Source organism: Pieris brassicae, chromosome 6, assembly GCF_905147105.1.
Source record: "Pieris brassicae chromosome 6, ilPieBrab1.1, whole genome shotgun sequence".
Classification (NCBI taxonomy): domain Eukaryota; kingdom Metazoa; phylum Arthropoda; class Insecta; order Lepidoptera; family Pieridae; genus Pieris; species Pieris brassicae.
The window spans coordinates 14,225,000-14,245,498 of NC_059670.1; the positions used below are offsets into that span (position 1 = coordinate 14,225,000).

At 30.8% G+C, this 20,499-nt stretch overlaps 2 protein-coding genes and 1 long non-coding RNA gene across 6 annotated transcripts in view; 1 reads left to right on the top strand and 2 right to left on the bottom strand.

The window, feature by feature from the left end:
• Positions 1 to 16,145, bottom strand: part of LOC123710877 (transcriptional activator Myb) — a 47,981-nt gene extending 31,836 nt beyond the window's left edge. Inside the window, exons 1-3 of one of the 4 annotated variants that reach the window (XM_045663156.1) lie at positions 15,960 to 16,145; positions 14,670 to 14,786; positions 13,995 to 14,105 (exon numbers count right to left, since the gene is read on the bottom strand). In XM_045663156.1, the coding sequence (XP_045519112.1) occupies positions 13,995 to 14,095 (101 nt within the window). In that variant the 5' untranslated portion in view covers positions 14,096 to 14,105; positions 14,670 to 14,786; positions 15,960 to 16,145. Of the gene's footprint in view, positions 1 to 13,994; positions 14,334 to 14,669; positions 14,787 to 15,959 lie in introns of those variants that run through there. The other 3 variants (XM_045663158.1, XM_045663155.1, XM_045663157.1) reach the window with 3 other exon arrangements.
• A 384-nt stretch (positions 16,146 to 16,529) lies between these two features.
• LOC123710945 (checkpoint protein HUS1) lies at positions 16,530 to 19,179 on the top strand. The gene is made up of 6 exons (XM_045663286.1): positions 16,530 to 16,709; positions 16,868 to 17,074; positions 17,249 to 17,349; positions 17,469 to 17,579; positions 18,260 to 18,437; positions 18,919 to 19,179. Exons 1-6 carry the CDS (start codon positions 16,658 to 16,660, stop codon positions 19,146 to 19,148), a joined length of 879 nt encoding a protein of 292 aa, XP_045519242.1. The 5' UTR covers positions 16,530 to 16,657; the 3' UTR covers positions 19,149 to 19,179.
• LOC123710946 lies at positions 18,659 to 19,305 on the bottom strand. The gene is made up of 2 exons (XR_006753881.1): positions 19,263 to 19,305; positions 18,659 to 18,939 (listed from the first exon to the last, which is right to left on the bottom strand). It is a non-coding gene; the product is annotated as an uncharacterized LOC123710946 (long non-coding RNA).
• Positions 19,306 to 20,499: the final 1,194 nt, after the last annotated feature.

Here is a 20,499-nt window from a genome sequence, read left to right on the forward strand (position 1 = left end):
GTGCCAATAGTTATATACTATATAGCATATATGTCGTGTAGCTTAATTAGCCGGTCAATTAACAGCCTCTAAACTAAACAGCGCCGTTTAACTAGCGGCCTTAAAATATTGGCACAACTATGCAAAGTACTTGGATCTATGACGTTTCATTACTTGCTTAGCCTATTAACTGTTAATTTAAATTTAGTTCCACTTACCATCTAGCGGCTAGCGTCAAAACTCTTCAAACTGTCAATATACGACATATGCCAAAGAAAACTTTAATTGTTTTCCAAAGTTTATTGATACAATGTAAGTGTGTAGTTACAATAATAATATGAATTAAGATGTGTCTGGCTCGAGCAATTTAATTTTTACAGAGAATTTCGATTGAAAACTTGTTGAATATGACGAACAGCATCCAGGTAAGTTTGTTTTGATTTTCGTAATTATTCTTTATTCTGTTTATTGTATAATATTCTCTGAATTATACAATTAATAGAATAGCGTATATAGTTTACCTTTGCAGGATTTTTAAAGAATTTCTTTTTTTTATATCACATGCTTCATGTTTTTTATTTCTTCCACATTGTCACACTATCGTACGAAGGACCTATAGCCAGCGAGTTTATTAAATGTTGTTACAAACGCTACGGCAGAATATATCAGGCCGCTAGTTAAACCGCGCTGTTTATTTAAAAGGCTAGCCTGTTAAACTGCTTATTAAGTTGGCTGCGACATATATACAATAATATTCATAGTTCGCATTGGGTTTCTTTCTTTATTCATACACCTTTTATATCTTCGGATTATGTCTCCTTAGATATGACGTCATTACTGTTGCCTTTAAGGGCAACTGAAGCATTTTTTAATTCAAAAAGGACATTAGGCCTGTAATAAAAGTAGGGTGAGGTATAAAGGGACAGATGTTCTTTGATTAACATCGCGTATTTGGCTCATTGCCGTATACTGCCCTAAAGCAGTTGAAATTTATAATTTATAATAAAACAACCATTTCTTATTATTACTAACGTAAACTGAATATATCATAACGTAAAATCAATATTTACCAATGTTTTTTTATGTTCAAATAGACGTCTAAGGTATACTCAGAATCATGTATTAGTTTAATGATTTTATAGTAGATCAGCAATTTTAATTAAATCATGCAACGATACAAACCCTAAACGATTTCATACCCGATTTTTAAATAGTTAAACTGGAATTGAAACACATTTACAATTGATTAAGGGAAATTTTGTTTGAATTTACTTACTATCTACAATTCATCAGAAATACCTCCTTTGCCTCACTATGTAATTAGCGAGACCATAAGCAAGCGACCACTATGTTATATATCCTATAAATAGGCTTCTTTACCAAAACGATAAAACAGTTGAAAGGAGTTATTTAGCTATATATCAGAAACTGTAATAAATTATCTATTATCATCCACAATACTACTTTCATTCAACGAAGCCTTGTCGCACAGATCGTGTAAGGGCTGTGGTATTAATCACCATCTGCCTTTTTACGCCCTGTTCTATAAAAAATAATTTAACCAAAACTAAATTTATCCATTAGATAAAATTATTACTTTCCGTGTAAGTAAATTATTCAAGACATGCAGTGTGAAATATAATAAATTACATCAATCACAAAAGCGCAAGACGTTGACCGCTACCAGCTTTCGTACGATAAAAAACTATATTATTATATAACAAAGGTCCGAGGGTTGTTCACCTGGGCATTACCCCTAAGATTAATGTCTCGCGCACAATGACTCCCGCGCACATGGCCTGACATTTCTGTACCTCGTGTGTTTTTTACTTTTTTCCCCACTTCCTACCCTCCTTAATAATTATAGCACGCGCGAAAGGTGTCTAGTGAAAGCCCTAATGAATTTCTTTTGTTATTTGTTCTGGTAAATATTGTGAAGTATTTGCTATTTCTTATTGATCAAAAGCAAAGGAATGTTTTGTTCATGTACGACTATTAAAAAACTACAAAAAGACATAACAAATTATTTATTTTACTGTTCGTTATATAAAAGCGAAACAACTCATCGGAACGACTTGAAATACGAAGCTCAAGCCCATTAAAACTTTGTACTAGAACTCATTGAGAGACGATTCAACATTTCAGTGAACATAACAGAATCATAGACAAACATCTGTATCGCTACACAGATAACATTTCTTCGACACTGAGTGACTGTAATGAGTTTTTGTATCTCCATAGTTCTGTAGTTCTGGTTGTGGAGGCAGTTCAGGAATGACCTTTTTTTTCTTCGAGACTAATCAAGTAAACTGAACCAGGAACCGAGTACAAATTTGCTTAACTCATCAATTAACCTAAGCTACGTAACGGACTGTGTTTTGAACGTGGGAATAGAATGGTACTTTGTGTTGAAATTTTAGAAGATAAATGACATATGTGTTATCAATACTAGGCCACCCAAATTGGCAGTGATGTCATGTAATTCAATTTATGATCTATGTCAGCAAAGCTCGGGCCCCAATAAGGTCATCGTTCGACATAAGCGCCTCTAAATTGGTACATTATCATATTATCGCTATTTCGTCATGAAATATACGAGATCCGCTCTTTAATTGAGAGTTATTGAAAAATCGCTCCTACCCGCAATATTTAAATCAGTACGACGGCACTTTTATACTTGTTTATCAATTTATAACAAATATTTCTTTAATGAAAACACATATTACGTATACTTAGAAGCTTACAGCTTAGAATGGCTCAATCACAAGGAGCATTTATTTAATTTTGTATATTTTATTGAAAATACATGATATATGTATATTTAAAAATATTCTTATATCTTCACTAAACACTGTAAGGTGTTGTCATCCCAAGCCGTCAGTAAGTTGTTTAACTTCTAAAGTTCTAATTGAGATTATATATTGTTTTGCCATGTGAAATTTCACACAATCAGACTAACCCAGTCAATGACTGCTAGTATACTATATAACCTAAGAATGCAACCCCGAGTTCAGTCATGATGCGCAGGTGATACACCAACTGGTGTCCACGTGTCGACATCGATATTGATCGGAAATTATCAAGATTACGAATGGTTAGAATTGGGAGCTTAAAAGGTGTGAATGTTTTTTGATAGTTAGCTAATTTATTGACAAAAAAACAAAATGGTCGCATTGCTACTACAACGGATGCGTTACATATTAGTTAACCAAATAATATATTCGTATACATTTTACGACTTTAAACAGAACTATAAATCATCAAAAAGACAATGGTGGTCCTTTCTAAACAGTAAATCAATTTATGAGAAGCCGGTCAAGTTTACTCATATATATCTTCTAATATATCAATATTATCTATTATCTGTCCACTATAACGAAATCAGTCTGTTTAATAAATACTGTACTTAGAATTTCAATAAAATCTAAAAAAAAGCATCGAAATAATTGCAACGTATCTACATTTTAATCAATTCGCAAAATACTATCAAAATTCGATCAATGCAATATCTGTAAATAGAACACAATATGTACGGGAATACACGCGTCGCAACATCTGCGACCCCCACACAATACCATGTTGATTGTGCAGCTGCTCGATAACGCTTCATGCTTTAAGCATATAAATATGATAGCCATGTTTAGCTTGTCAAATTTTTCATTAACTAAGTATAACTATGTGAAATGTAGCTAAGGGACGGTTCAAGTATTGCGTAAGCACTATACGGGGGAGGGGTTTGATTTTCTACGTTTCAAAACAAAATGCATTTTCGAGGATTCCTAAAAAAAATTAATACGTTTATGTACTATTATTTTTGAGAGCTTACTATTTCTAAATTTATTACAATTATTACTATGTAGGTTAAGAATATTGTAAATCCTGTAATATTTGTATGTTGGAACTACGTATTTTGTTGAGAATGTATGAGAAGATGAATTATATCAATCTAAAAGGTTACTTAAGCTTTTAATTGATACTTTCCCAGTTTACAAAAAAATATGTACATTACTTTAATGATAAATCATTAAAAAATAAAAATTTATGACGCCTTAAAGCTAATGATTTTATTAAGCACATGTTTATTTTTATTTGACCGTAACCTTGGATCGGTATCCGGGGTTAATTGTATTAAGTGGGTTAATACAAGAGGATAATAAACTACGCAAAATATTTCTGCATTATAACCCATTATGAAGTTTACACACATAGTTTATGTTAAGTCTAGGTATGCTATTAAGGAAAAAGCTACAGACGTTTATCAACTAGATCCCAACAATTTCCGCTCCTTATCCCGTAGAACTATTCCAGTTAATGCGGTGCTTATAACTGAGTTACATTACAAAAGGTTTCTAATAACAAATATACAATATATCTAATAGCAAAATAAAACTGATATAAATTTGAAATTTTAATTTTTTTATGATTTAATTGTTTATGCAACATTACTCCCTGACTGACGTAACTAAAAAAATGTATTAATAACCTAAAGTAAATATTAGTAAATAAATTTATGAATAGAAACGGCTTGTCTATGAACTCCAAAAGCTTTAAGTCGTTATAAGTGTTTATTATTACTATAGCCAAGTGTCTACTATACATTACATTCTAGTGTCTTTATCAATCATAGCCCTCTGGAGTACAAGAATAAAATTCGTCAAAACAAACCCGACTGGCCTATTGAAAGGCCAATGCACTTTACAAATGCATTCAAACTTTTCAAATCTCTCCCCTAACATAAAATTAAACCATTAAGCAGGTTTTAACAAAGACTATGCTAATGGTACCATTTCTTTTAAGATTCATATAAATTTCACACTTCAGTGGTAAACAAATAGAAACACGATTTTTAATTAAATAACTTCAATTGTTTTATGGCCGCGTCTATGAAGACTGTGGCTTAGGATAAATAATGCAACTAAAACCTTTTTGGTTACAAGAGGTGTGGGTAAAATGATAATACCTAATAGGCTTTTATTGTGACCTCCTCAGACGAAAGCTGCATTAAGCAATATTATAATATTAATAGTAACTTTACTTAACAGCTGAAATCTATGTGCTCGTATCATATTTTTTTCAGTTTTTCAGTTACTTTATTTGAGTAGTAATCTAGTTAACTTTTTTGTTATGACTCAGTAGGACTTTGCTATGGAATGGAAGCCTGGTTATCGATATGACAAATTCTTGCTTAGCTTGGAAAAATACTTCTGAACGTTTGTTTAAAATGCTATATGGGTAAAAAAATATGACGTCTATGATATAGTGCGATTTTCTTCAATTTATTCTCGATCAAAGAAGCAATCAAAATTGTCAATCAAAATTCAAAAGTTCAATACACTATGGGAACTCATCCCATCCGTACCGAAATTTGTACACGCACCAAACTTGTCCTATTGTCCACAAATACAAGCCCCTTACGGCTCGTGGGAACTTCAAGTTTTAATATTAGTTCGTAAAAGCCCTCATTGAATCCTTTACGGTCAATAAATTGCAATTAATGTTTTTTTTAACTGTTACGCAATTTTATCAACCCCTAAGACATTTATCTAACATACCATTTCAAGTACGTTTAGCTGTATAATGAATTATTGTATTTTAATACTTAAATACAATATACAATATTCTTAACGTAGTAATACTAATTAAACATTTATAAATATAAAAAAAAAACCATTTTAAAAAGTTTGATCCTTGTGGCAGTGTATCTTTAATTCTGGCAGCATTTCCTCGTTGTTTTGCGATAATTATTTGCCCAAGAGAACAAAATCAAAGTTTTAGGAAAAATTCTTATATTAAAGTTATTTATTATAAAGTTTATTTATTTATAAGTTCTAAAACTACGTACATGCATAAAATTATACAAGAAAATATGACAACAAATTTTACACACATATACAACATTAACGTAAGTATTGATGTGCAATACATAAGCTATATCTGAAACAAAAAAGGCGCCTTAAGACAGTAAGACTGAACGACTGTTTGGAATAGTCAATATTTTACTATTCCAATATAGTTTAATTAAATCACATTTATTGATAAATTGACCTCTTTAAAAGGAAGCGCAATATAACACCAAAATGTATTTATTTAAAATCAAAATAATTACAGCACATAACAGGTGTGAAGTAATTACTTGGGTTATAAAATTGTATTTTTATCTACCATAGTAATTTAATGAATCTGCATAATTAGGTCATTTCGTTGTCCATATATTCCCACGCATCCCTTCAAGCATTAAACACCGTGCAATATGGCCGACACGGTTGTTGGTGCCTAAACGTTTAAACAACATTTTATTATTAATTAATTAATAATGTATTCATTCGTTGAGGAGTACATAATCCGACTGAAACGGGGCGGTATTGTTTTTAATATTATGATCTGTAGTTGTATCTTAATATAATTTTTTGCCTTTTAGCATCGTGACTAATTATCATTTTTTGGAATTGTAAATATATTATTTTTATTTTTGAACACAGCATTGTGATTCATGACTATGATACGCTTTTAGTTTTTATTTTTATTTTGGTTTTGTAATTTTATAAGTTTACATTGTTATCTGTATATATTTTTTTATTTATACACTTTTACACTTTACCCTTTGTATTTATTTTTCCTTACTACGATCGCCTGGACGTGATGCCTTGGTGGCTTCATCGCTTGCCTTTTATAATTTATGTTGTACTAAATATGTAATGCAAGTGTTAAAATAAAATAAATCAAAATATTTTATTATATTTAGTACGTAAGGTTTACGTTCACCGGTATCACAAGTAGTTACAATTTGACAGAACACCCGTCATAAAACCATAATTCAATTATTGTATTGTATTTGAAAGAAATTTAAACATAATTGGTTTACACAAAGAACAGTTGTTTACACAATTTCCCTTTCCTATTTCCCCTACAATTTGACAAGCCTTAAAATCGATTGGACCATATGCCGAACGGAAATTCATGTAGATAATAAAATACAAAGAATATGGGGGTTTCCTTAATGACCAAACACTTAAAGGCCCGCATCTTAGACTTGGCATTTTATCTATGTGGTTAGACGATTTTGCATCCAGGCTTTTAAACCCGTTCTTTGTTAAGGCTGTTGACACGAAAGGTTTCCTAGAAAGCTATTCGAGCCTACCTTAATTAAGGTAGGGGATTAGGGGATCGCTATGCTTTAATAATGGGAGTTAAGTTACTTTGCTTTGTTCCATAAGTTTTGTCCAAGTAACTTTGTCTTAGGGAGCGTTCAAGTATTACGTAACGAATTTGGAGGGGGGGGTCCATCTTATAAAAGTTGTACGCATTATTGTTATTATTATTTTCTACTTTCCAGTACTTTACACCACATAATGGTAAATTTTCTGTAAAAAGGTCACTACTGGGTGATCACGAAACGTTTTACTATGGGATACAGAAAACGTTACGGCGCGTTTTATGGGGGAGGGGGGTCAAAAATTTCCAAAAATTGCGTGACGTAATACTTGAATGGTCCCTTATGTAGTGCATTTCTTGCGCTCACTGTAACTAACTTTACTTTTTGTGGTCGTCTGGAAGAGATCGCTCGAAAGCGATGAGGCCGCCAGTTGCCTTCCTATTTATTTAATTATTTGTATTGTACTGTATGTCTGTATTACTGCAACGAAGTGTTAATAAATATATGCTCATATATAATTACTTAATTGCCAAATAACTTTGGAAATAAGTATTGTTACAGAGAAAATTTTACTATTTCGTTAATTTCCCAATATCACGACAAATTGAATGTATTTTAAGCTATTGAATGACTGTCAGTTTTAAATCGACATAACGACACCCGACTTTAGCAAACCCCAAGGCCACATCAGTTTCCGACCCTCCCTACGTTCAAGGATCAATAATTTCAGAAAAACTATGAACTTTGACATATTGCGAACAGCCCATGTTTCTTATTCATCTCTTTAAAGAACAAAAAAGCTAGACAAGACTTTTTAGTTACCCCAATTTCTTTGTAAGTGTTACTTCTTTGAAACAGCTGGCATTGAATTGTACCACGTGGACATAACGGGGAGGTTTTTTTTTAATACAAGATGTATTCAGGTACGTAGCGAATTTGATTCGTCAAAATAATTTCGACTTCAAAAGATTCCTGGCATTTCTTGTCCATCATAAGCCTAAAATATTATTCAAAATGAAATACAAACTGCATGGATACGTAGAGCGACGTCGACATTGCATACCGGTGAGTTAGCGGCCTTTAACTAAATGATATCAAACAGTTTTCTATTTGGACCAAAACGAAACTAAACATCCATCACACGCTTAGACTATTATTTTTGAATGTATGTTTTGATGTGTCTTAGGTTGAGATTCTTCAACGAGTTTTAGCACTATTTCCTTTATGTCGTCATCCATAATTTTGCCATATCCTTTTCCATATTCTAATTCTTATCTGAAGCAATAATCTCGTCTTTCTGAAAGACTTCTTACAGAAGAAGTTTAACAGCTCTTGCTAGATTCGATTTTCTTTGCCCCTTTAGGATACACCCGTAAGTGTCGATTCGTAAATTAGGACACAGTACCGATAATTCAATTCTTGATTCAAATAACTTAATTTCTTTTTATTTTTCTATATTGTTTGTATTCTCAATGTTTTTCTGGACTTATTGATTTCGCTGGAACGCCGCTCTCTACATGTGGACACGAGACGGCTTTTCATATTTGTATCAAATGTTTGTTCTAATTTTGTGGTCCAAATAAAAAAAACGTCATAGTACAGGTTTACTTTACATAACTGTGGATTACTGTATACCATATTTCCATATGATCCAAGTCTGATTATAAATTTATTAAACAATATATAGAGCCTACTCGATCAAGGCAAAATTTCATAATATTGTGAAATTGACCCCTATTAATTGGAAAAATGAGTCAGAAAAAAGAACACTGTTATTATAGACTATTTCTATGCAGTTGCATCGTGTGAAAGTTGCGTCCTAAAGTCACCCCAATTATATCGGTATTTGTCTGCATTAGACATGCATGGTTTTATCGATATCGATACTTTACAAACATTGGCTACTTATAGAACATTGTTCGCTCAACAAATACAGCGAAAAAGCTGTGGCACCAAACTTTTTTAGAATTAAATTTCTATTTTTTTACCGCCGCTCATGGACACTCAATGCCAGAGGGTTCGCGTGGCCAGGCTTTTAGGAATTGGTACGCTCTTTTCTTCAAGGGCCCTAAGTGAAATTGTTTCGAAATACTTCAGTGGGCAGCTTGTAATTATTATTATTACTATGTAGATAAGTTTTCTAGAACTTCAGAAAATCCTACGTCAAATAAAACACATTTTGTCAACCCGGATTCTAACACTATGTAAAAGTGTTATCAATTCTTATCTCTGACATTTGGCCTTTTAATTAAAAAGTTCTAAGCAACACTAATATATACAGTACTTTTAATATAGTTCGTAAAATGCCGCCATTGGCAACGCAATGACCGATTTAGACGGACATAATTTCATTTATTGAGTACCAAAACAACGTGTATGCTTCAAAGATACAATAATATATGTCACTAATTTTTACATACATCAATTATATTAGAACATATCAAACTAGTAACACAATATTACGATAAGTAGGAAGATTGTTAGTAAATTGTAAGAACGAGCCTATTCACTGGAGCATAAGTAGGAGATGATACGTAGACATATGATTAAAAGGAAAATTTAGCAAGAAGCTCTGTATGAGTATTTAGATTATTTGAACGATGTTATTGCAATAGATATTCTAATGCATTTAAATAATAATATTTTATCGATAAGCAAAGGTCATCACTGGCTTACACCTTGTCTGACATCTGCAGATGCACGTGAAGTAATTATTGTGCCTTCGGGGGAGCCACCCTCAGTCAATGGTCGTTTACCCCTAGGAAGGGGTCAACCTACATGTTCACATGAAGACATTTTACGGTAATAATATGGGAATACGTAATGCTAATTAAAGTTTTTTAGTTTCGCAAAATGTTTCCGTAATGTGTTTGTAATTTTTTTACAAAATGGCGAATAAGATTCAACAAATAAACATGTTTTAGAGACGGATATAACAAATTTGGAATTTCCATTCATATTTTCCTATTTAACGAAGATCAATGAGTTTCAATAAATAACGTGATAACTCGTTTTCATGACCGGAAATGTTGAAATAGCTTAACAAGGTGGCTTAAAATTATGCCGATCTTGGGCATGACTTCATAATGCCGTAACATTAATAAATTCTGTTTGCGACATCATTTTTTGTCCCGCTACTTCAATATTAATTGAGGCAATAAAAGAACAATAATTAAAATCTCTATTGTATGTATTTTATCAATTTTATACAGATATTTATAGAGATATTTATTTAAGAAGACTCTTAGAAGCTGCATATTCTGTTAAAATCACCTGTTATTTTTGATTATTTTTATTATAATTTTGGGTAGACAACTTTCGCTAAAAAGGTGGGTAGTTACATATTTTCAGTATTATTACTATGTCTTCTGAAACAGATATAAACGAATTACTTACATCTATTAGATACATAATAAATCTAAGCATCTTATGTATATTTTACAGATCTGTATATATATCTTATTGATATATAAAAGTTTTATATAAATTTGCATCACTCGCTTAAACCAAGTACTAATTTCAAACACGAAAACATATCACTATCGTATGTATTATCTCGTTCATCAGGAATTCTATTAGTTCAAGAATCTTCTATTATGTTAAAATCACCAGTGGTATTATTTTTATTAGTAACTCGTAGTTCGGTAGTTCGCAAAAAAAGTTGGTAAGTGCATACTTTCAATATTATTTCTATGACTTCTAAAACGGATATAAAGGAATTACGTCTATCAGAGACAGGATTAATCTAAACATTTTGGAAATTTCCTGACTTTATGTTTATATGTAGAAGTATTTAAATACGTATCACTCGCCTAAAATAAATACTAATCTCGAACACGAAAACATGTTACTTTAAGCAAAAACCTTAAAGGTACCTTCGGTACGTGAGACCTTGCTAAGATTCAAGGTTTCGGTAAGCACGCAGGATAAGAGTTGAAGGCCGGCGCTTATTCAAATTTGATGGGTAGGTCTACGATTCGTAATGGCAAATGGTTATTAGCGACTCATAGAATTCAGAAATAAATAATTTAACATTGTGAACATTTTCAATAGACTAATTTAACTGTAAGAAATAATGTTGAACAAATCTTAAGACACAATAAACAAATACAATACAAAAAGTTGTTAAGAGAAATAAATAGTACTAAAATACGTTTTTTGAATGATATCTATACGCATATGAGTTATTTAATACGACGACAATATAGCCGGGAAGCCAAAGAAAATATATAAAAAAGAGCAATTTTTGTTGATACAGAACGAAGAAGCTGTCTAAAATTTACAACTTTCATGGTTATGAATATTAAAAGCTAGACTATGTCTTCGCTACCGACGATTTTTAAATTGTTCATTTCACAGGTAAGCACGCTGTTTTCTTTCAAGTTTATGGCCTTAAAGTGTGAAACTATTACCAAAATTTGAACGAGGAAATTAAGTTTCGTACCAACCACCCGGGTAAATCTCTATGGCATAATCTACGAGTCATAATTACGACTGGTTTTTTTGATATAGACTCCGGATATCAGCAACAAGTATGCGCGACATTAATATTAATAGTATAAACGCATAAACAGATTTGTAATATGAACAGCCAGTCTAATGGTTTGACGTATAGTCGAAACTTAGCACTACCATACTTCCCGCATGCCAAATGCAATACTTTTAATTACGTGAGTCATACTTACTACTTAGTGTGGACCCTTAATCGTGTCTCACTCGAGTTTAAGGAGAATCCTAAGTCTTAGACTCTAGAGGTCTGAAGAGACTTGGGGTTCACATAACGGGCATACGGTATGAACACCATTTATCAGGGTTATTTTTATCATGTTTCGAACCGGTTATATGACAATTCCGGCTCAGGTTTTGCGATTTTGGAAGTGTATGTCAATTAGTATTTATTGAAGCAGATAACAAGAGTATAAAACTGGAATGTTTATATAAAAAAATGTGAGGCCATGATGTAGTTTTATGTATGTATGTAGTTTTCAGCTCATTTGCCTTAATACAGAGAGGTTATGAGTTTGTGGAGAAGCATGCTATTTTAACATAAGAATAAAATGTCTTATTTAAGAATATATAAATGTATAGTTTTAGCTATCACAATAAAGTATCCAATTTATTGTATTTATTCATAATACTAATTCATAATAATGTATCAGTATTATATTTATAAGTATGAATAAATACTTTAACCTAGAGCAATAGCGATTACAATGGAATTCACTCATGTAACCACAATGAGGGGTCTTTTTAGTTTTGTTTCTATGTATAACACATTGCATGTGGCTACTGATAACAAAAGTATAAATAAAATCTATATGTACTTGCACATGGTTCTGTATAATAAGCAATCATCATCTTAACTACTTCATTATGACACACATCATTGAGATGTTGGGTCAATTCATTGTGTGTTAGAAAATAATCAGGATGGCTATGAAATAACCTAAAACTCTTTTCAAAAAACATTCTTCTTTAAAACATTGTAAAATAGATAAGCCTATATCTTTAAATAAACAATACATTGTATTACAATAGGTTTTGTCTTACATCCACAATATAATTATTAGGAAATCAATCATTCTAACGTAAATTATATTTATTGACAACTATAATATAAAATAATTGAGAAAGTAGTCGGAAAAAATACTTTAAGCAAAAGTTAAAGTTAAACAACATTCTATATATATATAAAGTTTGTTTTATAACTAATAACAGAATTGAAGCTGCCTTTTTATGTTTTATGTAACAGCAAATACATGCTGACAGGAAAAAATTAAACAAAATTGTTCACTGTAGTATGTTATCAACAACATAACATGATGATAAATAAAATTGCAAAACTAAATATGTATTTTTAAACAAAACATTCATACTTTTACATGTAAAATGGCATATATAAAAACAGGGTGCCATAATATTGACAGTATATAGTTTTCTTATATTAAGGAGATTAGCCAACCCTAACCCAACCTTGTACTTTCCAACCCAAGTTATTGTTTTGATAGAAATGAAACACTATATGTGTACTTACAAATAATGTCTAATTTGCTAACACTATAGTCTTGTTAGTAACAAATACTTTAGCAGTACTCGTAACTTGCTAGCAATAATCCAATCCTAATATGATAGAACTTATTATAAATATAGTGTAGACTCCATGTAACATCCCTCGATTTAATGACAAACTCTCTAAAGTGTCGAAATCAATTGGCTTTGGTTGGTTTAGTTTGTCTTCCATACAATGATACACTCTACATAGCATTACACCCACTCTCAGTAACAACAACAAGTGAGTAATAAAGTACTTTTTAAGTTGCTAATATTATAAAATAACTGTGCAGCTGTGTACGTTCTTATGTTGCTTTATTATCCTAGCCCACAATAAACTTGACTGTCTGCATCATGTATATGAACTTTCTAAGAAATTTGTTATTTTGTTTACAAATCGGGATTATTGATGTTTTTCTTCTCTCCATTTAACGACGACTTTCTATAACGCCATAAAATGCACAGACCCTTCTGTGTCGTTAAATAGTTTACACTCGATTTCACTACTTAAAAGAAAATTTATCTAAGTATATTTATTTTTTCGGAAGCAATATTAACTAGGATCTACTGCTTAAAACTTAAATATTAGTACATGTCATTAGAGGTATGATATGGGCTTTATAATTTACATACTAAAAATGAGAGGGTAAAAGATATTAAAATGTTTCTATATTACCGTATCATTTCAATGTCTATATTAGAAAATATATATATATGAATCGTTGCGAAAAATTTTAATCTTTAAAAATAAATCATATTTTACAAAGGATCGAAAAACTTTCGTAACAAATGAAATCAAAATAAAACTTACTTTCTACGGCGACCGGCAGGTTTATTATCCGTGAGAATGTTGTAGGATTCACCAAAAATCCGATATTCAAACTCGTCATCCTCAATATTTTGATATTGCATCGCTTAAACACTAATTAAGATACTTGTTACGAAATAAACCACCCCTAGAAGACTTTAATAACATCATAACAAAAGACACTTTTAGCACGTGTTTTTAATCATGTCAATAAATGACATTTATGCATAGTTTTCGCGCCAAAAAGTTATATAATCATAGATAATATTTTATTCTTATTTTGTATTTGGGCCGGGGTCGCAGATGCGACAGGATACGGCCGTAGCGCGCGCGGAGCCGGACTGACTACTGAACATTGAACAAAGCGGCAAAGCACGGAAACCAGCCAGTTCTTTTATTTTGCCTCCCCGTTTCCTTTGATGTGTTAGGGCCGCTTCACCCCTCGTATTAAATACATTATAATTTATTTTGTTGTAGTTGTATATCTGTTATTTAAATATAATTTCGATGTATATATATGACTTAATAATGAATCGCAATAATTGTATTTATATTTGGAATAGTATAAGATTATGAAAAGACATCGAGCAATTCGGTCTTGATACACAATTATTAAAAAAAATATATACAGAGCGCATTTTAATTTTAATAACAATAGTATCGTAACAAAGTACTCACGGTTCTTCCTTTAAGGTGATATTGTAATCTTCTTTTTCGCTTTTATTGAGTTTTTCCTTTAAAACTTTCAGTCTCTCGATTTGAAACTGAAGATACGATTTTGTTCCTTGCTCGCCACTGTCAAGAAACAAGATTTATGTTTTTTAACTAGGAAAATCATTATTATTGTTATTATAATCTTTAAATTATGTTAGGTAATGTGCTTCATTAATCATAGATTATGGATGATAAAAGCCTAAAGGAATCCTAAAGCATTACAGATTTGTAAAATAATATTATTTCTAATAATTAATTTTATATCCATACATTAAACCATAATAATTTAATCCTATTAAGCTTATTGTAATAATACGAAAATAAGTTACGACGCATTCGCGCTTAAATCGCTAAATCAATTTTATTTCTATTTGTACAAAAACAACAGAGACAAATCACCTTGCCTTATTTTTGTATGACGGTCATTTTCATTTTAAAATCGCGAGTTATAAAGTTAGTTTTACTTATATCACGATAAAAAAATGCTGACTGAATACAATTGCATAAAATTTCAATTCATTGTATTTGAAATTACATACGAATTTATCAGCGATTTGTTTTAATGTAAGCAGCATTATTAAAAATCGTAATGCCTCACTATATGTACAAGGTATTTTAAGAACCTTACAAAATTTATATCGATAAAATTTATTTGTATTGGTAGTAAGTTAGTTATTTTCAAATAACTTTTCTAGCACTTCCGGTCATATCAAAAATTGATACTACGAAATAAGTGTAAATGTTTTAATTTTGAACCTAGTTTTATCTTAAATATCTTTCTTTTATCAACATCACAGGCATATCGAATCACTATCATACTCAACAAAATGCGTCTAAGGACTTGGAACTCGCTGTTGCATAATCATGGACGGCATTGAACTCACCTTAATGCAAGTTAATATAAATAGCTTATGAAATCAAAGAAAATAGAGTAACGTAATTGGGAATGCAATGAAAATCAGTTATATCCGTTGACAAAATCATTATTTGAAATTAATAATGGGCCGTTAAATATAAAATTTTAAAGATCGAATAAGAAAGACGTTAAACCGACAATTTGATTTTATTGGAATGCAAGAAAATCGTTAAAAATATTGCTATTCAGCCAGTTATTTGTGATGAATTAAAAACAGAAAAGTGTATAGTTAATTTTAACATATAGTGAATGGGATAATTTCTTCTTAAAGTGCAGTTATTTCGTATTTTGTGGTTATGAAGTGACGTTATCGATCGTGCCTTATTTCATTTACTTACTTAGATTTAGCATCCTCCTCCATAATACACATATACAAATGAGGCTAAGCGAACTATCTATTTGTTAAAAATTATTTGGTGTTGACTTATTGAAATTTCATTACACGCGAAAATCTAGTGATTTGTTTTTCCAAAAAATTTCACCGTACGTTAATATTCGTTACAATCAAACGAGGACATTTATTATCTCTTTCTAATACGATATTCAATACACGATAAAGGGAGATAGATATATAATACCGTAAATAAACTTATCATTGAATTGACGTTCCATGAAGCGCCATGTTCAAAGGAAATGCACCTATATTGTCTATGAAATATTATTATTGCCCACGTAAAATAAATAATACCTTAATTCATTTTATAATAATTTAATACTAAAAACATGCTTATCGCACAGGAGAATTTTTATCCTTAGTTTAAATAGTATTGATAAAACCATGGGTGGTTCAAACAATAGTTTAAGACCAAAGTTAGCATTATATTTGTCACTTCTATCTATGATATGTTTATGGATTACTACAGATTAGGATTTAGGACATGTCGTAAGTCTGTGCACAGATTATCTATGTTTAGCGCGAACGGCGAAAATGAAAATTTAAAAAAAGAAACTAAAGTTTTAGTTTTACTCTACATTGGATTATCAAGAAGTTGTGATATTTTAATTTTTCACTATAAATTCAAACGGAAACATAAGCATGAAATTTCGAGCCGTAATGATAGACGCAGGACCAATGCGAGAGTTTACTAGTGAGTGGATTTGACTGTTGATTTCTTTGAACTAAACATGTATCTTTTAAAAGTTTTATATGTTTCCATTATTAGAAAATAATTCTTGATTACCTTGATCATAAGTCAGAAATAGCTCAATGTCAATAAGTCACAAAGCTCTTATTATCTTTTTTCAGATATAGTTTCAACAATATCAAGATTGTCCAAAGAATGTATCCTTAGATTATCTCCTGACAAAATTTATTTAATAGTAAGTGAAGATAACAGCGGTCCAGCTCCACCAATGTTGTGGTGTGAAATGCCTCAATCAACTTTTTTTTTAGAATATCAAATTGTTGGAGTAGATGATGAACATAAAGACATCTACTTGGGTATAGTGTCAGGTATTTAAACTCAATACCAAATAGTCCTTAAATGAATTCGATAGCCAATATATTGTAGCCTCATGCTTAGTTATAAATTAATTTATTACCTCATTAAAATATTATCTAATTGTTTATATTACTATTATATACTATAATAAACAATGTGTAATTTTATAATGTCTTTTGTTTTAGCTAATTTATCTAAGTCACTAGTAACATTAAAAACTGCTAAATGCTTAAAGATGAAACTTACTAAGAAGCAGTGTCCATGTCTCACACTAGAAATTGAAATGGTAAAACCACATATTTTCCTCTGTATTTGAGTACTAATACGTTAAAAATTTGTTGTATATTAATAATATTTCAAAATGATACATAAAGTGTAAAATTAATTTTACTATTCAATGTTTAGCCATCATCTACATCACAACAGTCTAGACAAGTGACCCATGATATACCTGTGGTTGTGATCCCAAGGAAAATGTGGTCTGAGTTCCATGAACCAAGGGTGCCTCATCCTGATGTAGGTACATATCATTTCATGTATACTCATTGTATTCTTCTAATGTATGTGATTTTAGGTTTTATAATTTAGCCTTAAGTAATTTAATGCAGTTAAAATGTTTAGTGTCTCAAGTTCATTTGTTAATTTCTTACAGAAGACAAAAAATACTTTTAAATTATTGTATTTCATATATCTTTCCTTTATTAATTATTTTTAATATATGGTAAAGAAGCTTAAACAGTTTCCCCTTAATCATTCTAAACTGTTCAGTCCAGTTACATTGTTTCAACAAGATCACTAGTATGTGCATCATCAATTAGCATAAAAACAAAAGAATCCAATTAACTGATTTAGTTTTTATGAATAAGGGGTTTCTAATCCAACATAATATAATGACTAGAGTCATGAATATGAAGTATCAGTTAGTATCTTATAATATTTGTTCTTATAACTTTTTTGCTATGGTATTTTTGCATTGCTACTTAAACTGACTTTTGAATAACTTAAAATTGGATTGTTTAAGCAACTGATTGGATTAAGGAATTTAACTTATTGTGATTAAAAGCATATTTTGTAGGTTTAAATGATTTTATCCTATGTATGTGTTATATTAACAAAATGCTGTCAAGTATATAGATATTATACTAAAAATGGTTTTATCAAGTAAATAAAAAGTTTTAAATATAATCACATTTCAGATTTCCATAGAGCTGCCAGCATTAAAACAACTACGTACAACCATAGACCGCATGAAATGTATGAGCCCTGAAGTTGTGATACGAGCATCTGCAGAAGGTAGATTAACTTTGCAGATAAAGACTGACTTGGCCAAAGTGTCTACAAGGTTTAAAGATCTGAGAGTAGAGGCATTTGAGGGTAAGTTTCTACTTTACATGGAAACAGCACAGTAATCTTCTTGGTTTGAATGGTAATTAACACAAATAAAACTTCATGTGTACACATAATATTCTAAGTAGTTTTTTCTAGTAAATAAATGGTTTATATATTACTTCTAGCTATTACTTCAATTCAAATGGTAAAATTAAGTTAAAGTAAATCTAAAAAGTTGTTTTTGATGTTATAGTAATATTCTTGCCCATGTTTCTCTAATATTTATTCTTTTCACATTTACAACAGTACCATTGTGCATAAATCACATGATGTGCGTTGCTTCTTACCAAACAAATATTTATTTTTAATTAAGTGACCACACATATCATTGAAGATTTAAGGAATAGACTCCTGGACTTTAAACACACCTGTTATAGGTGTAGTAGTAGTGGAATTTTGTCTGTACACTTAGTATGGGCTCTAATATAACATTCAATAAGAGGAATTTTATAATTTATTTTTTTAGGTCCAATCGATCACTCGGATTCTGAAACAGAAACTCAAACAATGGAAGATGTGTCAAGAACATGCTATTGTAGGGTTGATGCAAAAAAGTTTTCAATGTTCCTAAGTGCCGATCAAATTTCACACAATAGGACTATTTGCTCGATTGTGCATAAAAAATTAGTAATTTTGTGTTTGCAAACTGAAGAAAATGTCAAGTTGCAGTGTTTTATAACAGGAATTGTGTATTAAGTGTACTTTCAGATAAAAGATATATTACCGATGACGTTGTTTTATTTATTCATCACACATGATATGTTTTAGATAGATTTAAAAGTTATATAATGTTGTAATTAGTTTTATCACCTTAAAATATGCTATTGTCAGTACTGCAGAATGAAAATTCATAAAATATTTTTTTAAAGTAATTTTATCTTAATTTTTAACTGACTTCAAATCTCAAAATCTTTTCATATTGTCAAAACATTAATGACATACGTCAGTTATACTTGGTTTAGTATTTGAAAGGTCTCCACTATAACCACGCCATAAGAATAAAACATGCCGGATTCCACACGATGTCCACTACATCAGCAATTGTTAAGTTTGAACGTAGAAAGAAAAATCGATTAATCGGCTAGGATTTAAATGCACAACCTCTGGAAGTGTCCTATGTTTAAGCCACTAGGCCAACACTGATGATTTTTTGATTTAACATATTGTGATTATTGTTTGATTACATTTTAGGTAGAAATAATTACGATGAAATATTAAGTGAACTACTCTAACAGAAATATACTCGCCAATTTTTTTTTAATTTGATAGTTTTTTTGAAAAGTTGCTCAGTGAAAACACAATTTTCCGGTAGGCTATTTAATTTTTGCCGCTCTACTAAAATATTAATATAATATATAAGATACAGGTATCACTTATTCCACAGCATTAAATCGGTATTGGTAGACATCCCTACTCATCGGTAAAGAAGACAGAGGGTGTAGGCCGAAAGAAAAAGCCGGTGTAAAAATCTCGGCGTACTAACCTTTTCAATATATTGTATTTTATGATATGGACTTACATCGGCTATTTTCCTAACCCTTTTTTTGGAAACCCTTAGTTGGCAAGTGGTCAGTTCCTAAGTTATTATTACAACTCACGATTTTGTAAAATTTAATCAAGTCTGGATATACAGTCAAAATCTGTTATAACGACATGGAAGGGACTACTTATATTTAGTCGTAAAAACCGATAGTCGTAACAGCCGATTGCGGTTTTTTTAAGTACCTACCTAATACATTACCGCCGCGACCTTTAATTTTGGTCAATATAACCGGTATGGTGTTCAAAACGATGTCGTCGTAATCGGTTTTGACTGTATTTCTTAGGTAAGAAAACGTCAATCGAGTACTATTTATAAGCTGTAATAAGGTATGCTTTAAAACTTACACTAACACTAAATCGTATGAAATCTTGTTTATTAGTTTTGACTTTATACATAAATGAACTAGGTATTTAGTTTTTACCCTCTTTAAGTAAGAAAAGCTGCTTTCGTCCAAACAATGTTGCTGGTGTAACTACATAGAGCCGCCATGCGAAATGTTATATC

Excerpts from the sequence above, each read along its gene's own strand:
- LOC123710945 (XM_045663286.1), top strand. The coding sequence starts at position 16,658 with ATGAAATTTCGAGCCGTAATGATAGACGCAGGACCAATGCGAGAGTTT. Across the intron at positions 17,350-17,468 it reads TCACACTAGAAATTGAAATG|CCATCATCTACATCACAACA; the intron begins GTAAAACCACAT and ends TTCAATGTTTAG. Across the intron at positions 18,438-18,918 it reads GAGAGTAGAGGCATTTGAGG|GTCCAATCGATCACTCGGAT; the intron begins GTAAGTTTCTAC and ends TTATTTTTTTAG.